General features: G+C 38.6%; 2 protein-coding genes across 4 annotated transcripts in view; one reads left to right on the top strand and one right to left on the bottom strand.

Annotated features, from left to right (window-relative positions):
- Positions 1 to 6,779, top strand: part of ccdc71 (coiled-coil domain containing 71) — a 28,116-nt gene extending 21,337 nt beyond the window's left edge. Inside the window, exons 2-3 of one of the 3 annotated variants that reach the window (XM_077226033.1) lie at positions 4,087 to 5,084; positions 5,224 to 6,779. In XM_077226033.1, the coding sequence (XP_077082148.1) occupies positions 4,128 to 5,084; positions 5,224 to 5,259 (993 nt within the window). In that variant the 5' untranslated portion in view covers positions 4,087 to 4,127 and the 3' untranslated portion in view covers positions 5,260 to 6,779. Of the gene's footprint in view, positions 1 to 4,086 lie in introns of all 3 variants that reach the window. The other 2 variants (XM_077226032.1, XM_077226030.1) reach the window with 2 other exon arrangements.
- A 7,156-nt stretch (positions 6,780 to 13,935) lies between these two features.
- The window catches only part of stab1 (stabilin 1), a 45,287-nt gene continuing 36,865 nt past the window's right edge, over positions 13,936 to 22,357 (bottom strand). Inside the window, exons 59-69 of the mRNA XM_077226034.1 lie at positions 20,732 to 20,925; positions 20,501 to 20,645; positions 20,248 to 20,381; positions 19,299 to 19,464; positions 19,098 to 19,204; positions 16,487 to 16,606; positions 16,177 to 16,326; positions 15,976 to 16,089; positions 14,777 to 14,923; positions 14,285 to 14,392; positions 13,936 to 14,168 (exon numbers count right to left, since the gene is read on the bottom strand). Coding sequence (XP_077082149.1) covers positions 14,130 to 14,168; positions 14,285 to 14,392; positions 14,777 to 14,923; positions 15,976 to 16,089; positions 16,177 to 16,326; positions 16,487 to 16,606; positions 19,098 to 19,204; positions 19,299 to 19,464; positions 20,248 to 20,381; positions 20,501 to 20,645; positions 20,732 to 20,925 — 1,424 coding nt within the window. The 3' untranslated portion in view covers positions 13,936 to 14,129. The remainder of the gene's footprint in view (positions 14,169 to 14,284; positions 14,393 to 14,776; positions 14,924 to 15,975; positions 16,090 to 16,176; positions 16,327 to 16,486; positions 16,607 to 19,097; positions 19,205 to 19,298; positions 19,465 to 20,247; positions 20,382 to 20,500; positions 20,646 to 20,731; positions 20,926 to 22,357) is intronic.

Below are 22,357 nucleotides of genomic sequence, written 5' to 3' on the forward strand. Positions count from 1 at the left end.
AGGTCTTTGCCTCTGATTGGCTGTGGTAGGCCTACACTGCTCCGTGCTGTGTGATTGAAATTGCGACCTGAGCACCAGAGAATCACGGCAATCAGCATCAGCAAAAGAAACGCAAGAGAACAGACAAACAATGAAAAGAAATAGACCCATAGAGTTTTTTTCTTTAATAAATGTAGGTCTGTTTCCCCCAACACTCTCCCAGGGTAGGGGTAGGGATGGGTACCGAAACCCGGTATTAAACTTCTGAGAGACCGCTGTATCGATCTGCTCGGACGTGATCGGTTCTGATGTCGGTAACTTACTGGAGAAATTAAGAAAATACACATACTATTTATTATTACTATAAAGACGTTATTTAAAAAAATTATTTATCTCGCAAGCCTTTCTGTCTATAATAATATTACACCATTTTTGCTATTCGCAGTCCAAGAGAGAAAGAGAGAGAGATCTCTCACGCGGTGCCACAGCGCGCACAAAACGACAGCTCTTCTTAATGAGTGACGGAGGACAGAACTAAACATTCAAACGTAGCCTGGTTACACTTTAGGTCTGTGATATTAAGTCTGATTTCATTTTAGATTTCGGCTTCCAAAGATTATTAAAAAAAATATTGAAGAAAAACCATTAAAAACTACAGCCACATTCGGTCTTGCGCAGCTTCCTTCCCTTCACAGCAGTGCGCTGTCATTTCTCCCTAAAACTCAAACTTAACGATAGAATCAGCTCGGTGATTGTTGTAAAATGCAGTCCAGCTACTGTTGCTAAATTGTGGGATGCGTTTAATAATAAAAAGAGTATTGATAAAAACTATCAAATGTACACAAAAATATGACAAATATGTATTGTATATGCTTGTAAAAATCAAATATGCTTGTATTCACATCTCTTGAATGAATAATTTCAGCTGTAATAAGCATTATCTATCTATGATAAAATATGCAGTGTTATTTTACATTTGATTACTTTATTAGATTTCTTTTTAGACCATACTTGAACAGTAATGTTAGTAGACCTTTCTGAAATTAAGGCACTGTGTAGGCTTACATAATGTGCATCTTTGTTTAATTGTATATATATACAATTATATACAATATATATATATATATATATATTTATTAAAAAAAACAAAAAGAACCGATAAGAATACTGTTAAAGTACCGGATCGATTAGCAGTATCGGTAGTAATACCGTTAACCTTATGGATACCCATCCCTACTCCCCGGTCAATGCTCCGACAACAGCCCAGACATGGAGCTACTTCAGCCACCAGTCTCCCCAGTCCCTGTAAGATGCCAAGCCCTGGTCCTTCGTCGGGGATGGCATCTGACTCAAGAGGTAGAGCCTACCGAGCCTGAGCTAGAGACTCAAAATAGTTAGTTTGGCAGCTCAGTGAAGCACTTAAAAAAAAAAAAAAAAAATGAATGAATGTATATGGAGCATGATAAAAGCTGAGCTTGAAATCGTGGCGTTAAAGGCGACGCGAGCCTAGGAAACATTTGGGTGCACCAGTGCAACCAAGGCAAAAAGTTAGTCTGGAGCCCTGATATAGCTTCAAAACATAAAAGCTAGTAAAAAAAAGGAACAAAGAACATATTACACGCAATAAACAAAGAGTGCTTTCAGTATTTTAGAGTATATCTGAATATTTTCCTTTCAAGAGCTGTGAGTGGTTTTTCTCTTTCTCGTCTTTACTGTTGTTGTATTATTAATGATGAAGTACAGCGGGAGATCGGATAAGCTGCATTCACATCAATGCACAGATCTCTTGTGAAATATAAGATGTGGTTTGTCCCATCTTTTAACCTGTTAAGCTTCAACCCCACTTTTGAAAAATCCCCAGAAATGGCATACCCAAACTAAAACACATACAGTTCATGAACCCTTTGTACTAAAAGCAGAAGTATGATCTCATTTGAAAGCTGACACCTGGCAGTTTATTGTAAAATGTAGAATTAATTATTGTCATAATGAAAAAATAGTTATAAATAGCTTTACATTTTTGTAAAGTTATTAGAAATTTATTTTTATGAAATATCTTCATAAAAATAATATTGAAGTTGGCACTGTATCAATCTATGAATGCACTGCAGCTAAAGCCACATGTCTGACCATGTTATTTAAAATCTGAAGATGACAAGTCTAAAACTCTGTATTTAGTTAAATGTTTTTCAAGATCATGTCATATGACTTTATTTTGATTAGAATCTAGAATGCAAACTGATGTTTATTGTCATGTTCTAAGCATCTATTCAGTCTATTGTCTCTATTGTTTTGTGGTGCAAACGAGCCCCATTCAGTCTCAGTCTCCCCTGCACACATTCACACCTCTCCGGCCTGGTTATGGCTCAAAATATGTTTTTCTATTGTCTCATTATAATTACTAACGACTGGCTATTCAAACTGTTTCAATCCCTAATTTCTTTTTTCAAAGTTCTCACTTCACATTTGAAACTGTATCAAATGTCCTTCTTGAAAAAAGAAACATTTCAGTAAGCATTCTTATTTAGAAAAAATCATAAAAATAAAAGCTAGGTGGCAGGTGCATCTGATGGCTATCTAGCATGTTAGTTTAGCACACCAATACACGACAATTTATGAGATTAAAACCATGTCTGTTCTCCAAATTTACTTTATAACGCAAGCCGAGTGTTTTAAATAACCGTCTGTGATCTGATTTGGCTTCAGATAAAAAAATCGGACAGAAAATATGTTATTTTATAGTATTCTGCACAATTATAAAGTCTATATCGATTAGCATTACATTATAAATATAATCTATTATTATTAAAATACCTGACATGGCTCGAAGAACACAGGTAAATCAAATATCATTGCAATGATGTTTATTGTCTTCAAAACGTCTTTATCTGCATGTTACAGCGATCTCTGGAAGCTTTGTTTTTGTGTCAGGACTTCCTGAATGTCACATGATTATGGCACTTCTTCATGTGTTCCATATATGGACTGCATGTGCACACGGCGCCCTCAGGCTGCCAATATGGATTGAAAACACAGTGCATCAGAGTATCCAGCGCTCATAATGATTACAACGGCCCATTTGGGTATAAATTCAATAAATATTATTCCTGTCTATATAAATCTGAAGTAAACCTATGAGAATCTATCAATATTTCTCCAAATCTGCACATTTTTGAGCTAAAAGCCCTGAGGGACGTTGTTTTCTGAAGCGCTGTCATTACGACCTCACAGGAATTTTTTTCTGAATGAGACCGGCTCACGCTCATAATTCATATTAAAGGTATCGACTCATTTTTTGATTACATAATTCCTGACACAAATTAAGACATAACTGTCACTATAAGTTTCTTAGAATACAATAGTGGTCAAATACTGAAACTTGAGACTTTTATCTTTTATCTCAAAAAAACGCTTCAGTGCGCCGGCGCTCTGGCAACGGTTAACAGGTTAAAACCCTTAAGATATAACTGACTGTGTTTACATTAATTTTGCTTCAAAGCATTTTGAGGTTAGCTACACTTAACCACACAGCCGCATGAAAAACTGTCCAAACTGAAAACCAGGGTGTTGTATCTAGTTGAGTAATGGTACTTTAGACCCAAAATAGCCAAAGAAAAAAATGTGTTTTACCAAACTACATCATTGAAGACTGAGTTGGATGTTTTAGAGGGAGAAGTTTAAATCTAGGTCTACATCTATAAAGATACAATCCTAAATACTTGTCTGACACGTCTACTGATAGTTATGATATGGCCAACCCAGTTGAACTTCTAGTGTTTTAATAAAACGCACTTAATCTTTTATGTGCAGAAACTGCTAAACATTCTTTGCTGTTTTGCAGAACAATGTTAACTGTTCTTTGTTTGAGTAGCCCAACATAGCAACATTGGCACATTCTGTTTGTGATGGTACTGCAGTTGGAATCAACAGCAGTTGGGAAACCTGTTTGAAAACAGTCATGTATTTTTGCTAATCCAATTTTTTGCTGAATTTATACTTCACCTTTAAAATGTACACTACCTTTAAAAGTTTTTCATACTAGTTACAATAAACTGTAGTTCATATGTGCATCTATAAATCATCACCATATCCTTTTCGTATTCACAGACACCTGAAGTCCTTATGCATACCAGCTGTGAAGGTGCACCATGAATTTTGAAGAGCAGGGCATGGGGAGGGTAGTCCATTCCTGGGCCCGATTTGCCCCAGCTGGACACACTGCCCTCGAAGAGGCCCTGAGGGTCTTTAACCCCATGTCCAAAGATCTGTCGAACACTGAGAGACAAATGATGTCCTTTCTTCAAGAGCTGAGGAAAGAAGGAGCTAAGCCTGTGATTTTGAGGAGCAAAGATGTGTACGGATACACGTCTTGCACCACAGAGCCAATCTCTTCCAAGATTGGCAGCAAGGTCCAGAAGGTGCAGAAACCTTGCAAGAAGCGAGGACGGAAAGGTTTGAGCAAGACCAAGGATGTGAATTACTCAATGCTCAGTAGAGCAGCAAAGGACATTCTCCAAAACCAACCCAAGATTCTGCTTACCAATCTCTCAGTGGACCGTCTAAAGCAGAATGTTGCAACGGCAATGCTAGATAAACATTCTGTTCAAGCACAGCAGTGCCTCAAGCTAACAAACATAAAGGGGTTGAGCGGAGGCCACACAGCAAGGTTGCAAATTCACTTTGGTGCTGATTCGAAAAGCGCACCCAGTTTTGCTGTGGGACGGCCACTGGATCGTTCTGGAATTCCGTACTCTCCCACAGAAAATGGCAGTCAGACATCAAACGTAGTTGCCTTGGACAACAAACGCGTTTTGTCTTGTCCGTTCAAAGTAGATGATGCCCTTATTGGAGACTCGGCCCCAGTAGTCTGTCAGAATGGGTTTGGTCTTAAAGATGGTAGCATTTATAAGAACATCGAAATGGTATCAGGTAAACCTGAAGTGATGACCAGTGGTCTAGACAATGGTTCAGTGAGGAGGCTCCATTTTCAAAGCTTCAACTGGTCCCAGTCGACACTCACCAATGGACAGGACGTTTCTAGACTGAATGGCAATGGTCTCGAGTGGAAGGTTATAAAAGTCGACGATTCTGTCACAGACGAGGAGGTGAGGAGGAAGGCACAGAAAATCTTGCAAGTTAACTTGTCACCTGTGATACAGATCCATCCCCTTCTTGACACTGTATAGACTTTTGCTGGGGATTGTTCTTGTTTCCTCTTTTGTTAAGTTTTTTCTTGTTTTGCAGAGTTGCGTTTTTTTTTGGAAACAAACCCTAGGTTAACTCTGGATGGGAGCATTACAGTTACCTCCAAATTTTGCAATTATCGTCAAGTAGTTACTGACATCATAATCCAAAGATGGGATGCTTTTTTTCCTGCTCTCAAAGTATTTTGTTTCCCTGACACATCCCAAACTACTTTTTTTGATTTTTAATCTAACTTCTGAAGGATTGGACTCATGAACAAACCCTTATTTATGACTATGCAGTTCCCAGAATGCTCCTTTTGTTGGAATATTGTGGTCATGGACTGCTGTCTTACTGGATCATGGGAACAGACTGAATTTGTAGAGTGATTTATTACATGCTACTGCTTGAAAAGACAATGATAGCCTAAACTAAGTTGGTCTTTATGGTTTTCTACATCCTTCGATCCTGTTGATGTCAATGTTGCCCAAGTTTTTTTGACATCACCAGTTTTGTGATATGTTAGTCTGCCGGCATAGACTGCATATAATACTTTTGTTTAGATTCTAACATGTTCAATTTGGGGGCACTTTTTTAAATATTAATTTAATTTCAGGGCAAAATAAATGGCCTTATTCTTTGAGAAGAGTGAATAATAACTGAATCTTTGTACTCTTTCCTTCTCAATGTACTGGTTTCATTCTGCAATTCACTACTCATAAATTCCTCAAATTTTTCTTTTAATGTGCCAACCCTGGTATTTAATTTCTTTAAAGTTTTGTTGGTGCCATGAACACAAGGAATTGAAAAAAAAATTGCTTAATTTTCTGAGTTCTCAGCATCCTGTCAAGCAGCGGACTTGCCTGTCCATTGATTGAACAAACCTCAAACACTTGAATAGAATAATGTTGTCCTTAATCCTGTAGTTGATTTATGTATATCTTTCATTCCATACATCCAGGAGTTGCTTGGTCCATGTTTCTGTTTGTTAAATTGTTGCCATCTTGATTGCCTTCTACATGTTTAACCAGATTCAGAAAATTAAACTGATCTTCAATATGGTGGTCTTGATCCAGCACTAATTAAGGCGACTTCTGGTAGTATATTATTGGAGCAGGCAAAATGCATTCAGGTTGTCCATTTAAGTCTTGCTCAAGATTTTATTAATGTCAATTTTCTGTCTCACCAGGTTTCATTTGTTGAGGATGTTCATGATTTATGTGCATAGAGCAAGGCACAACAGGATGGAAATTTACTTCTTATGCACAAGAGGAGGAAGAGATACGTGAGATTGAAGTTAGCATTCAGCAACGCCTAAGGCCTTTGGTTTATAAAAAAAATGTTCCCAAGCTAAAGTAGATTATGGCAATGCAGCAGTTTATTGATGCCACAAGGCAATCATTTAGAATTTGTTCAAGATTTAAGTTGAGTTAACTAACATATTGGTCCTGTTAAAAATCTTTCATCCATGGTGCAGAATCCAAGCAGAATTTATTTTCCTTTTATTCCATTTTTATTTCCATCCAGTTAAATCTGTGACACTCAAAATCTGTAAATGTCAGTGTTGTATCTTTAGTTACTGTTATCGAGTTGTGAATTAAAATATGTTTGAGAAATGTTTGGTGTGGATTACTGGGGTCTCAGTGTGAGTGTGTCCTTTTTTTAAAATGAACAGGCAACATCAAATAAAAAATGTGGTAATATTGATATCTCCATTAGCTGTTTTATCAGGCTTGGTCATGGTAACAATCTTATGGACAATAAAAAATTAAATAGTAGTTAATGCTCTAAAAGCTGTTATGTTCAAAGCAGTTTTGAAATATCTAATATGCACACAATGAATTTTATATTACTATGCAAAGTTACTTGGCGACCATAAATACTTAATATTTGGCTAATGAACTTGGCAGATGTTAGTTGACTGATGAATTGCTTAATCTGATTATTGCTATTAGTATGTTTAATTGTTTTTTTTATGTTGTTGTGTTTTGCCGTATTGATGTTACTGCTACATTAAAGGAGGTTTAGGCAAACTGTGCCAAAAAGCACTGCAATTTAGTGAATCTATAAAAAAAATCTTTTACAATAAATCTCAAACACCAAATTGGAATTTAATTGTGTTAGATTAACCATCTTATTCTTCCCAGTGCTTTTGTAAAAGGCAGCAGATTTTCCACCAGGATTTTTTTGTCCTTTGGTCCAACCATTTTCCAGCTTCGTAAAAGAGTCCTAAAACATGATGCTCTACCGCCATTCTTCTCACAAAATCAGCCAACAAAGCATGAATGTTCTGAAAACTCAGGTCTCATTAAGTCTTTGTTTAACATTTCAGTACCTCAAAATTTTCAGCTTGAATGACGTTGAATCTTTCACGTGCCATTGGGGAAATTCCACCCATGATGTGATATCTTTCTACAAAGACTTTCTTCTACATTTGTGAAATGCGTAGGGCATGTGTTGCCTTGTGTATCATTTCAACCATCTGTCATGGAGGACCACAGTTTCTTTTAAGTTGCCATAGGCCATTTGGTGGCCTCTATTTCACTGGCTTTTCTGGTCTTGGCATGTGAATTTGGAGAAATGCCAGTCTTGCCAGATTAAAATAAAGCTGCAAGAAGCAATAATTGGAATTCACTGTAGGGTATTTAAAGCCATATTTCTTGAGATGTAACAAATTAAGTTTTGTAAAAGGGAAGATGCAAATATTTATTTTACATTTATCATTGTACATTGTGGTAAATAATATAAGATGCAAAAGGAATGATTTGATTAACTCCAAAAATTCTTGAGGCCAAGTCGTTTGGAAAGAGCATAATATGAATTGCTGTCTCAGTATCAAACACTGTAGAATATACAGCTCTGGAAAAGCATAAGAGGCCCAGGCAGAAATATAGTGTCGGCCCAGATCTGTGGAATATATGTGTACCAGATGTGGACCGGATCTGGGCCAACACTATGTAGTTTCTCTTGATTAACTATTTATGTACGTTTTTTTAGTAAAATGAACAAAAATTCAAGAAGCACGGCTTGTTTAATTGCTTGTGTCCTTCCATCTTCCTCTTGATCACATTCCTGAGGTTTTCTGTAGGGTTCAGGGGCCTCATTTATAACTGTTGCATACGCACAAACATGCCCTGAAAGAGGCGTACACCACAGTCACCACTTCCGACGCATAAGTCGTGATTTTGAAAAAACGATCTTGACGGGAAAATCTGCGCACCTGCACGCAAACTCTGACACATGCGTACGAACAGTTTGTAGAATGGTGAGATGGAGTTAATGGCTTTTTGGTCACTTTTAGACAGAACAATTTAAGAAAATTATACATATACAGCAAGATAATACAAATATAATTTCACTCACCAAGCATCACATGAAGCAAACATCGATCCCTCCTTAAATGTCCGCGCCAGCGAGCGCGCTAGGCTGTTTAGTAAAGCTGACTGCTGTATCTAACGGCAAATGAGTCCTAATCATAAATACAGTGTGCATGTCCACAATAACAGTTTAAATAGATAAAAGAATATTTATGTTTTACATCTGATATAAACATTTAAATTAAATATGCCATCCTCATTAATGGAGTTATTACATGAAATTACATGAAACCATTACTGAGAAGTTACAACATTTTTTTATTTACTAATCAATAGACATATTTGTAGTGGATGCAATGCTTTCGAACATTTTCCCTGTGGCATGCTGGGTTTTAATGTTTAACTACAGAGAGGATTGCTTATCATGGTAATAGCAAATTGTCTGAGAAAATATCTTTGTGCAAAATAATGCACAATAAGGCCTATCTGTTTCCATTAAAAATATAAATCAATTAAAAATACTATTTGGCCAGTGGAAAATATTGAGAAAAACCTTCTCTGAAAAGAATTTTATATTATTTGATTAATTTTTTCAAAAATAAGACAAGGCTACTTAATGATTTTTAGCAATGTAATGTGAGGCAAATCCGCATGGTTTTATAAGTCTGAATATTTTTTACCATACGCCATCTTTGGCTTTCGGGCTCACGTATGCTTTTAGTAAGGATCCTAGCACCGTTTTATAAATGAGACCCCTGGTTTGGAGTTTGAGCTGGCCATGACAGGGTTTTGATCTGGTAGACCTCCATCCACATCTTGATTGACCTGGCTATGTGGATTAGAGCGTTGTCCTGTTGGAAAAATTAATCCTTCGAGTTGGGGAACATTGTCAGAGCAGAATGAAGCAATTTTTCTTTCAGGATAACCTTTTATGTGGCTCGAGTCATACAGTACATCCTTCACAAAGACGGATCTGTCCGATTCAAGCATTACTGAAACCCCCAGATCATCACCAATTCTCCACCAAGTTTCACTATGCTCCATGCCACATAGGCCGATCAAGGCGTGGATGGAGAACCACCAGATCAAGACCCTGTCATGGCTAACCCAAACTCCAGACCCCCACCCCACTGAAAACCTTTGGATCGTGATCAAGAGGGATCGAGGTCACAAGCTATCAAACAAAGCCGAGCTGCTTGGATTTTTGTGCCAGGAATGGCATTAAGTCGCCCAGCAGCAATGTGCCAAGACACATAAAAGCTGTGATTGTAAATCAGGGTTATTCCACCAAATATTGATTCTGAAATCTTCCTAAGTGAAAATGTTAGTATCGTGTTGTTTTCTTTGCATTTGTCACGTTTTGTTTCTTATTCTTGTCATTGTCATGTTTCTGTGTCTTGTCATGTGATTCCCTGTTTGTCATGTGATCCTGCCATGTGTCTTGTCAGTGGTTAATCGTCTGATCATTGTTCACAGGTGTTCCTTGTCTTGTAATTATTCTGTGTATTTAAGCCCTCATGTGTGTGTCTTTGTCAAGTATTGAATGTTTCCTATAATGTTCTGTAAGTTTATGTTCTTGTTTTGAGTTCCATGCCTCGTCCTGCCTTTGCTTTATGTTTGATCACGTTTTGGAATAAATTGCATTTGGGTTCTCACTACTACTTGCCTCCAGTGGGCTTCAATCGTTACAGAATACTCGACCAAACAAGGACCCACTAATTTATCTCTTCCTCCTTAGCCAAGGTAGCTGTCCTATTGAGGATTACGTGAAGGAGTTTTGTGGGCTTTGTCAGGGGATGGACTTTGGTGACGATGTCTTGAAGGACATGTTTCGCCATGGACTCGAAGATCATATTTATTACTACACTACACTCTGGCTCAACACATTGACTTTGCCCCTTTATTGAGCGGCTGGTCATTTACTGTGGGCTATGCGGATGAGGAGCCCTGCAAGCTCACAGTATCCTCTAAGCCTGAGTCAGTTCACGTCATATCCACTCTAATGTTGGCAACTCCAGTGCTCACACCGCTAGCCAGCGCATTCATGCCAGAGCCTCACCCTGTCATGGCCGCTGCCGACCCTGAGCTTCACGTCGTTCCCGCCGAGCCAGAGACTGCTCACGTGGTGCCTACCGAGCCAGAGACTGCTCACGTCGTGCCCGCCGAGCCAGAGACTGCTCACGTCGTGCCCGCCGAGCCAGAGACTGCTTAGTCGTTCCCGAGTCTCGCCCCGAGATAGCCACTGCCGTTCCAGAGTTTCGTCCCAAGAAAATTTTGAGGAGGGGCAGTAGGTACCTGATTAAGATCTCAGAGTCCGTGCCTGATTGGCCCCCTGAACGTTCGACGCCGATGGCATTTGATGGCCGTCGGGAGCCGCCCATAGAGAGGGGCTATGTCATGTTTTGGGTTTTGTTTTCTTGTTCTTGTCATTGTCATGTGATTCACTGTTTGTCATGTGATCCTGCCATGGGTCTTGTCATTGGTTAATCGTCTGATCATTGTTCACAGGTGTTCATTGCTTGTAATTAGTGTGTGTTTATTTAAACCCTCATGTTTGCCCTGTGTCTTTGTGGAGTATTGAATGTTTCCTGTAATGTTGTGTTAGTTTAGGTTCTTGTTTTGAGTTCCATGCCTCGTCTTGCCTTTGTTTAATGTTTGATCATGTTTAGGAATAAATTGCATTTGGGTTCTCAGTACTACAAGCCTCCAGTGGACTTCAATCGTTACAGCATTATTCGAGGTCTCAAGACATGGCATATTTTTGTTAATTTGACAGTTATCATTTTCCGCAAAAAAAGCTCTAAATGACAATTTTTTTAAACGTTGGAAGAAAAGTTGTTAGTAGTTTCTATAATAAAACAAAAATTTTCATTTTCAAACACATAAATAGTAAATCCAGAGAAACTTTGCAGTGGTCTCAATTTTTTTCCAGAGCTGTATATTTACTTACAGATTGTGCATGAAACATATGATAGCCCCTCACTTTGATAGAATGTTTTTGCACATCGTGGGTGTACCAAAGCTTATGAAAATAACTCATTCCATTTAAGTTTCAGCCATAATAGTAGCCATACCCTCTACTTAGTCCGGTTCGATCTTCCTGTTCTGGTGTCATTCCAGTCGGGAAACTAGCATTAGACGACTATTTTCCCATACCAGTTAAGGCTAAACCCCACTCCACAGCGTATTTCATTGGTAAATTCAATCAAGCAATCACCCGTCAATAAAAGTTCAGTCTTAATAGATGGATCAGCACAGTAATGCGATAGCTGATAGATATATCAGGAGGTGTACCAATGCTATATTAGGGTTAACTTTTGGGTTTAGGTTAGGGGTTTTCTGATTGACCAATGAAATCTTTTGAATTGGCTGTGGGGCAGGGTTTGTACTTAACTGGTTTGGGAGAAATAATTGCGATTATTTAGCAGAAGTAAGTTTTGCTAATTTTTTTTATCTAATTACATAAGCACTTGCATTCCCACTTGGGGTGTTTCCTGTCTCAAGGACTTATTGTTTGGACTCAAAGATGTGTTTTGGGCTAGACAGATAATAATAAAAAAAATCCTGGGTTTAAACACCTCATTCTTGAAGCTCTAAAAATAACAGTTAAACACTGTCACACAATAAATATGTAGGGACTGAACCAAATCCACCAAACCAACACAAGGCCAATCCTAAACTTCTGTTCTCATCGCCACATTATTTCTTTGGCATTTGAGGAACTCTGTTTGGCATGACATAACTACAGATTGCTAAATTATTGAAAGGACTGCAACTTCTTTGGAGCTGATGTACGCCTCTTGGTGGGTCCCGAAGGCCTCAATGATTTCTGTTCTGGGCATGTGGTTTTGGTGGACAGCCAATTCTGGCCACATTCATAGAAACTGATGGGTAAACGCAAGAACGGTTAGACAATGTGACAACAAATTTAGCTATAAAACTGTAAAACAGTTTAGCTATTTACAGAAAATTCTTTTATGTTGTTTTTTAAACAATACTGATCATCATTTGCATGATTTTGTAGATGCAAATTGGATTTTTAAAACTTCTTTGCTCAGAGTGGTGCCCGGACTCTCACATGTGGTGCTCTATAACTCTTCTTTTGCCATTTTGTTTTGCTGTCCAAACTCGATATTTGCTCACTGAACAACAGGTGTATTTTGATTTATCTCACTCAAAGTCAGCAAGCTGCATATCTTCTCCAATACCTGGCCACCTCTCCACGTTTACTTTAAAATGTGTTAGCTTTCACAGACAAACACCACATGCCACCTTGACTACGTTATAGTATCCTCCTTTCATACATTTCAAAGCAAACACAATGAAAGGTGTGAAACGACAGATTTGTGTGTGACCCACAAGCCTCTCTGTCTAGAGTGGGGATGGGTGTCGCTGCTTTGTTGCGGAAGAGCGCGATGAAAATGGGGGGATGGGAAAGGAGTGGAACTGGAAAAATGGTGGAGGAAAAGCCCAGCTATGAATCCACTGCAGTCCTCATTAGCCCCTGGGTCCTAAAGCCCAAGGGATATTTCTCAAATCACAGAAATTAGCAAAAATAATGTACCTCAGAATAGTCAATGCACTGTTGTATATCACCACAGTCCATTCAAATCTGTATATAGCTGTTAGGTCCGTTTATGCTTGCTAAAAATAGCTTCCTGTATGAGGACTAACACAGTTTACTGCCAATGATTGATGTACCAAATTATTACTTCAGTATCTGCAAGGCAGTGCTGCATTGATATTAATCAAACATATCATCCTTACAATTAATCAAACACTTAGGATTAATTCAGCTTGAACTGCTCAACATGCTCACTCGTTTTAAACTATAGCCTATTTTGATACTTAATTTTTGTTTAAGTGTATTATTTATTTGTGGGTTTTGGGACTGTTATAGGCTAAAAATAAAATAGAGATTGGTCTACTTTCTTAAATTCAAATACACACTCGTTTGTGATTCATCTTTACTTTCTAGCATCTGCCAGAACCGCAATATAACATTTGAATTCAACTGAAGTCTAAAATGTACACTTATCTCAGTTCAAAACGCTGAACATTTTAACTTGTTTTGCCATTAAAAAACCTGAAATCCCACACTAAAATCAAAACGTTTACTTTTTTAAATCTGACTAATTTTATCTTTTCCAATCCATTACAGGCTTAAATAAGGGATGTTGTCTTCCCATCAAGTAGTATGAACAGGTGGTCGTTTTCCTCTGGGGAATTTTCACTCTTCTCCCTTCTGCGTTATGCTTCAGTTGTCTTCAATATGACTGAACAAGACAAAAATACCCTTCTATTATGTCAACAAGACCTTTGGGATTATGCATTGCAGTTGGAGACATTAATGAGACCCAAGGTTTTAGTCCCTGGACAGTTGATTTTTTTTTACGTTTGACCAAGTAGAGAACCCTCTCAAAAACAACAGGTAAACTAACAAATGTACCCAGTGTTTTTAGCAGATATCTTTATTGAACTGAAAGCACCACAGTAGGCTGATGTTGTCTAGGACATAATTAGGGTCTTTTATTTTTAGGTTCAACCATATAGAAAAGTGTTATGGCAACTTCCTCCAGCCAGGTAGTCTGTAGAAGATGACTGATAGCAGGTAAACAAAGGGAGAGGAGGTCGACGCTGTTGTTTGTGCTAGTCGAGGAGGTTGGGTGTGTCTGTAGCGGCTGAATCCTGAAACAAACAAATACAGATAAGGATAACTCATCTACAAATGTGTTTGACCAGTAGAAATGGTCAAATAATTGCAAAAAATTACAAGACAAGCACATAGGTTTTACTATATTTACCCCAAATGGTTCTGCAAATGCCCTGTAACCGCTGTATAAAGGGTTTGGGATAGATACTAAAGCAGGGTTTCCACCACCTTTTGTGGAAGCACCATCTTCATCATCATTCTGTTGAACGATAAATAAGACATTACACTCATTCATCACAACCAGAATCAACATTGGCTTGGCTTTTCGGAGATGGCGAGAATTGAGGGATTTGAAATGTTGTGAAAGCAATGCGGAGATGTCATTTTTATTACTCAACAGGTGAATAAAGTATTTTATTAAACAGATAAATTGCCATATGTAGCTCTCTAACAGATTTCATTGTAAAGCATTATCTGTCATGAAGGGTCAAATTCATCCGCACAGTCATACATAGATAGATAGATAGATAGATAGAACACAGACAGACAGACAGTTTTATGTAGCTAGAAAACTAGTAGAATTAGAGTCAGATATTTAGGTCAAGTCAAGATAAATATCTGAAGCTCCATTACGCCAACTTACCTTGAAGTACTGGAAGCGAAAGGCATCATTCTTGTGCTTGAGGACATAGTATGCGAGCCCAGCGACAATCCCAACAATGGCGATGACAATCAGCACAGTGGTCACTGCGACACCACTGGACAGTGTGATCGGAAGGACTGCTGGCACCTGAAAATTAGATTGTTAATTTCACTGTATGCAACACCATTAACGACTTTTATAATAAAAAAATATTGATTGAGAATTTATTTGTGAGGTCTAGATTTTGACAAAGCTATGCATGGCTGTCTACTACTATCTCTACTAGACAGTACCCATTGCAGAACCATCTTTCCTGTAGCTCAAACAGTAGAGCTTTGGCGCTTGCAACACCAAGGTCATGGGTTTGATTCCCAGGGAAAGCAAGAACTGGTAAGACTGTAAAAATGTGTACCTTGAAAATGCAATGCAAGTCGCTTTGGATACAAGCGTCTGCTAACTATTTAAATGTAAATGTCAACTACTAATACTGTGGCAAACAGGATGTTGACTTGCTTTAGCTAGTCTGGTGAAATTTTTGATATTTTGAGATTACATTTAGGAATGGACGGACGGACGGACGGACGGACAGACAGACAGACAGACAGACGGATAGGTGGGTGGATGGATGGATGGAGGGACGGATGGGTGGGTGGGTGGGTGGGATGATGGATGAATGAATAGAGGAACGGATGGGTGGGTGGGTGGATTGATGAATAGAGGAACGGACAGGTGGGTGGGTGGATGGATAGAGGGACGGACGGACGGTCGGATGGATGAATGAATAGAGGAACGGACGGATGAATGAATAGAGGAACGGACGGATGAATGAATAGAGGAACGGACGGATGAATGAATAGAGGAACGGATGGGTGGGTGGGTGGATTGATGAATAGAGGAACGGACAGGTGGGTGGGTGGATGGATAGAGGGACGGACGGACGGTCGGATGGATGAATGAATAGAGGAACGGACGGATGAATGAATAGAGGAACGGACGGATGGATGGATGGGTGGGTGGGTGGTTGGATGGATGGATGCTTGGGTGGATTGATGAAAAGTGCAAAACATAACTGCTGCAATCTAAGCCATTGGTGTTAATGCAATTATCCATGTTCTCTAAATGAATTCTGCCTGTACATCCATAAAGCAAAGCAGTTCTCCAATATGCTCCATTGCACTCATACAAAAGTGGCCACTTACTGGAACAGGTGGAGCTCTCAAGGGCCCATCAATGACATGGATAAGACCATTGATGGCTGGAATGTTCCAGTCCAATATAACCTTCTTATTCACCAGTTTTTGGGGTTGAGAGTTCTGTGGAAACCAATAAAACATACAGATTGCTTGAAATTGTCTAGAAAGTGATCCCTAAGCAGAGTAAAGCTGCGTGGGTTTGTTTACCTCAGCCTGACTGGTGGAATTGGAGGGAATCGTTACAATGAGGTCGGAGCCCAGGCGAGACGGGATTACAGTGTTGTGCTTCATGTCTTCATAGTTGTGAAGGCTATTGATGCTAGATATATGATACTGCAAATCCCTCCATGATAAAGTCTGAAAAAGGACACAAACTGAATCAATGCCAGCAGAGAAAGAGCATGTCCAAATGGTTCCTCCTTTCTTTTGTTAGTTTTCTTCCTCTTAGTTCTCTCTGACTCATCCACACTTAAAAATGTTCAAATGAGAATTATTTTTGGCTTAAATTGATAATCACCTTGTTTGCAGAGAAACCGCCATTATGAGGTACAAAAACTGTAATGTTTAATGATTTGTCGGACAAGGACTTCAGCAGGTTCTTGCCCTCCTCTCCATCCTCGGCGTACTTCAGTAAAGTCTGTAGAAGGAAACATACAGGAAACGTGACTCCATTGTTGTGAAATTAGAGGAATGTTCCTTATTGAATATATAACTTAATATCTATTGGCAGCAATTGAGTGACAAAAAAAATCTATTCACTTCAGTTGGTTTTCATTGCTTAATTTTTCATTTCTTTAACCAAAATTATTAAAAACAAATAGTTTTTTGGTAATGTTATCCATCCGCTTTCCTTCCTGTTAGTCTTTTGCTTTTAATTAGAAAAGCCAGTTCCTTGATGACATCATCCTCCAGGAAGTGGCATTATTTTGGAAGGGAAACAACAGCACAAACATCACTAAGTTTTAGCGATGGATTCAATGAATTCTGTGATGTTTTGTTAGCTGGATTCCAAAAACATTCATCCTATTTGATCAAATTCCTCTTTGACTAACTTGAGCGCTTTATTTCCCTCCTTTTAATTTTCTTGACATTGGGTAATTAATCAACATATATAAGTTGTAATTTATAATTAAAATGATATGTTATAATTAATGTTTAAGTGACTGACCAGGAACATATTTCTGAATTTTGGGGTCAGTAATATTTTTTTATGTTTTTAAAATACGTCTGTTATGCTCACCGAGGTTGCATTTATTTTAGGGATGTGAATTACTGCCAAAAATGCCATTCGAAAATCGAGGAGCAAAAGTCGATATCGTTCGAAAAACGAAAAAGAAAAAAAGAAAAAAAAACAACACACACTCACAATGACAGAAAGGGAGGCCAATTTCAGCTTTAGCGATTTGGCATCAAACAAACTGTTTATTAATTGAACAAGTAACATGTTTTCGTCGTTTTTTTAAACATAGTTAACATAGAAAAAAAACAATAAGCACGACAGTCCGTTTTTGCATCGCCAAACCAGATGCTCGTTAGATAAAAAAATAATGTCATATGTCATAATGACTTTATGCGGACCTGCCTTGTTACTGCAATAGCCTACTTTTTAAACAAATTAGTTTCAATGAAAACTATTCGTGTGATGCCACTGCGCACACATTACCGCGGGATGGCGGGTGTTCATTTCATAAACTGTGGACAATGGTAGCTTATTTAATGTAGCCTATAAATTATCATGTTCAAAAAACGGATAATGTCATCATACTTGTAGCAGTGCTATCATCACGTAATAATCTGTTTGGTTGTAAAATGTATTACCTGAATGAAATGAACTCGAATGTATCATCCTGTGGAATCATTCATTCACAGACAGCTTACGAAGATGTTCAATAATACATATCTTAATCGCTGGCAAAAATATGATGCATTTGCAGATTTGCTTTCACTAGACTAAACTGTAACTGTTAGGTCCACGGCCACTTCATCCAACACTCTTGATGTTCTTAAATCTTCCTGTTACGACTCCGAGTGTGAATTGAAAGCGCTTCAGAGGATTCAGTGCGTGCAGAGGGAACTGAACAGACCATTCAAACTGATTTGTGAACCGATTTAGACAGATCTGCCAACTTGTTTGATGAAGTCTTTGAACAGAATCGACTCAAAAGAGTGATTCATTTGTGAATTGAGCATCGCTCATGCCCATAAAAAAGATTCAGCGCGCTTGGAATAAACTATGCATTTAACAGCATGTATTGCATAAATAAAGTAACGAGAGGAACGTCGCCCCAACGCAAGGAAGTAAATCTAGCCTACTTTCTAGACGGTTACTAGCATAGACAGTAAAAGGTTAGTACACACCTCTGTTGGGCGCAGAGTTAACGGTCACGGTGCTCTTCTTCTGTTGTTTGTTTGCACTATATAAAACACTGGTATCCTATCGCGCAGTAGGGGGTTTCATTCATGTTAGTGACACCTTGTGTCCCCAACCGGAAAATACCCTGCTGCGCAATCTGTGACAGTTGGCGCGCCGTCAATTATGACACATTGGAATTGCGCAAAAATATAACGATATTTGAAAAAGTAATTTTATGATCGAATTTCGAACGCAGTTCGACTATTCGACTATTCGAAGATCGCGACTCATCCCTAATTTATTTTATACAAACTACACTAAAATATTGTGAAATATGAATACAATTTAAAATAACTGTTTTCTATTTTAATTTTAACAATAATAATAATTAATTCCTGTGATTAAAGCTGTATTTTCAGCATCATTACTCGCATCATGTGTCACATGATCCTTCAGAAATCATTCTAAATGCTGATTTGATGCTCAAAAACATTTCTTCTTATTATCAATGTGAAAACAGGGGTGCTGCATCAAATTTTTGTGAAAACTGTGATACTTTTTCCCCCCAATATTCTTTTGTAACATTCTTAATGTCTTTTCTATATCTTTTAAACAATTTAATGCTTCCTTGTTGAATAAATGTACTAATTTCAGTCAGAAAACCCCAAACTTTTGAACAGTAGTATAAATACTTGAGTTTACGGTATTGCACAGTACAAGTTTACTGTAAACTTTGTAAACGCGACATTGTTTTCTGTAGTTTGAGGTCACTTACTGTGTAAAACACTGAAAAATTGGAAGTGGAGGCAACAACCGAGGTCAAGTCTCCATTACAGAATTCCCCGCTTCCAACGTATCCAGGTCCACATTCACAAGACACCTCTGTATAAGAGAAAATTGGCCATCATTTCACATCAATACTGTTTAGATTCTGTAAAATGTTAAATTACATTTGAAATTAGAAGCATTTCCCGACCATTCATCCTGTAACAGTACGCATCATATGGCCAACTGGTGTTGACTGGGTCTTTGTACAACACAATTCCAACATGATTGTCTCCACATTTAGCAGAGGGAAACCGGATCGGGTAGCCCACTTTCTTCCCGTCAATCCATCCTGCCACACACAGATGCATTCCCAACTGGAACAATAAGAAAAGCTTTATTTTATAATGGAAATTATACAGCCATTACCCCAGTTTTCACTGTCACATGATCCTTCAGAAATCATACTAATATGATTTGGTGCTCAAGAAACATTTGTCATTATCAATCATTATCAATGTTTGAAAACAGTATTAATATTTTTATTGGAAATGTGATGCATTTTCCATTGATCTTTGATTAATGGAAAGAAAAAAAAAAAAGCTTTATTTTATAATAAACTAACAGTTAAATTAAAAATTTTACTATATTTTTTTAGAAAATCAATTGACTAGTGATGAAGAAAAATATCACCCAATATTTATTTATTCTAATTTTTGAAGATTTTTCTCCTCACGCAAATGTATGATTTAATAAATATTTAGATTTTTTTTTTACTGAAAAAGAAAGAAAAATCAGTGCAAAATTGTTTGCATAACCACTGTGTAAAGCTGCATCACATTTACCGTAGCTTGCCGAAATTACACGAGCGAAATTCAATTTCAATAGGAATCTGTGTGTTCAGGAGTTTCGCAGGAGGGCGAAATGGTTCCCCATGCAGTTTACGCTTATATTCAAGTTGGTCATGTGAATTCACCGCACCAACCAACAGAAAGATGCTCGGTTTGAAAGTGACTTTGATGTGTGAGCCTTGATTCATACATTGACAATAGACCTTTTTTGGCAGCGATATTTTTTGGCACCTTAAGCTCAAAAGCTGTTGCTGTTACCACACCGTAAATGCAGGATGTGTGCAGTCTTAAGTCGGGGTCAAAAGTCACCTGTTGCGCATCAGACAGCTGCGAGAACGTAGCAAGAGTGGCTCCCTCAGCTTTACAAGCTTCCTGTGCTCGGATGAAATCCAGTTTATACTTCCCCTCAGAAGAGCGCAGGTGGAAAACACCTGCAGTTTTTACTGAAACACAGGAACGAAAGCCTTTGTTTCTAAAGTAGGACACTACAGGAAAAAGCATTGTTTCATGAATTGGTACATTTTTAGATTTTGGGCTATTTGGAATTATTGTAAAATCGTACTGTGGAAATGAAGGTCTTTGCACATCGCTTTGGGGTCGCAGCCACCGTTGTCCTCCAGACAGCGATCAACAGGGGGCACCACTTTCTCCAAGCACTGGATTCCGTTTCCCACGTACCCCGTGAGACATTCGCAGCGCCTCTCGTTCTGTCACAAAGTAAATGTTACACATTTTGCTTAACTTTAACAGCTCTTGCCAAATAACAACAATGAAAAGCAAAAGTTCCACGTACAGGTCCGGTGAAAATGCATTCTGCGAAATCGCTGCAGCCACCGTTCTCCTCCTCTACACATCGGTTGATGGGCACGCAGATGTGTCCGTCTCCAGAGTATCCGGTCCGACAGGAACAGTTAATATTGATACTGGTCTGCAAACAGTCTGCTTCTTCGTGGCAGCCTCCGTTATATTCACTGCAAAGATCCGGAGCTAAAAAAAAGGTCAAAATGTAATTTGGTTTTATCCATTGGGAAGCATCCACAATAAGACTACGAATGTGTACACTTCTTGTTTTTCATTACAAATACCTGAAAATTCTTAAATCAAGAAGCATTTATCATAATCACTCTACTAAATGAATAAAGGTAAATTTACTTGAGAAGGAAAATGATGGAAAGGAAATAAAGGAAAATTTGTGTATATATTTTTTTTCATAAAACAAGACTTAAGACTTAATATCTTAAGTGAGTTGTAGGATTATCCTCGAACAGGCCCTTTAATGAACACAACACCACATTCCACAGTTTGGAACGATTCCCCATCAAACCATTAGTAAGTCATAAAACACAGTCATGGTGCCAAGATGGCTAAAGGAGATGGTACCCCCTTTCCCTTCCAGTGCCTGTCTAATCTCACACCAGCGATGCCAGGACAGCAGGAAAAGATTTCTCTTTGTTCCCCAAACTTAAGACCAAATGGCCGAGAAACCCTGTGGTGACCCCAATGCATAAATCCACAGCCTTATCAGGAAACGAAGGGTGCTAAGGCATTCCCACGGCCCGGAATCACCACAGACGGTGGTTTATAATATATGGTTTATATTACCCAAGTTCGTTCTGTGTGTTAAACATTTATCACAGTTAAATCCTTATTAACTCCTACCTCAACTATGGGAAATATATGTTATTTGGTACCTACTTGATGGGTAAACGATTGCTAGAAGTTTGATATAAAGTAGATTTTTGTAGGATGCACCATATTTAAACTATAAAGTTGGTTTATTAAAGCATGTAACTAAACCCTTAAAGAGTTTGAGCACACGCGATCACGTGGACATTATGCTAATTACATGCAAGAACCGGAGAACCCGGCGTAGGTCCCGCCCAAGACTATATCTGATTGGCTGACAAACTCAGAAGGACGTGTCGGATGGACACGATTATAACCCAGTGACAAGCAGCTCTGCTTTGCTTTTTGCCTTGCTTTTGCAGTGACTTTTGCTCTTGCTTTGTTTTGTGAAGACCTTTCCATCGTCTAGCGTGTACGCTTACATGCTTTCCAAACCACCAATGCTCACTTGAAACTCATCAACTCTTCTGAAAAGGGCCTTCATTGAACTTCGTCAAAGAAAACCCTCTCAGAGCCTATCCTACAGCTCCTCCAGACTCAGAGGAAACTCGGTTGCATAGCAACCCGCAATCCAGGAAACCGGCTCACGAAGCGCCACCCGGCAAAGCCAACCAACCATTCACCATCGAGTGCTGTCCCTCAGAACGCATCACCGACTGACTGCCAGCCAATCAGCGCCGAAGAGGTTCCCTTCAGCAACTTCCCTTCACAGAAGGGAACGCACAAGCTCACGGGAGCATCTAAACACAAGTACACAATCTCCTAATTCTGAACTGAATTGGTGCAAGTCCTA

Source organism: Siphateles boraxobius, unplaced genomic scaffold (genome assembly GCF_051911475.1).
Source record: "Siphateles boraxobius isolate OS27281-9 unplaced genomic scaffold, OSU_SipBor_1 13, whole genome shotgun sequence".
In the NCBI taxonomy this organism is placed as follows: domain Eukaryota; kingdom Metazoa; phylum Chordata; class Actinopteri; order Cypriniformes; family Leuciscidae; genus Siphateles; species Siphateles boraxobius.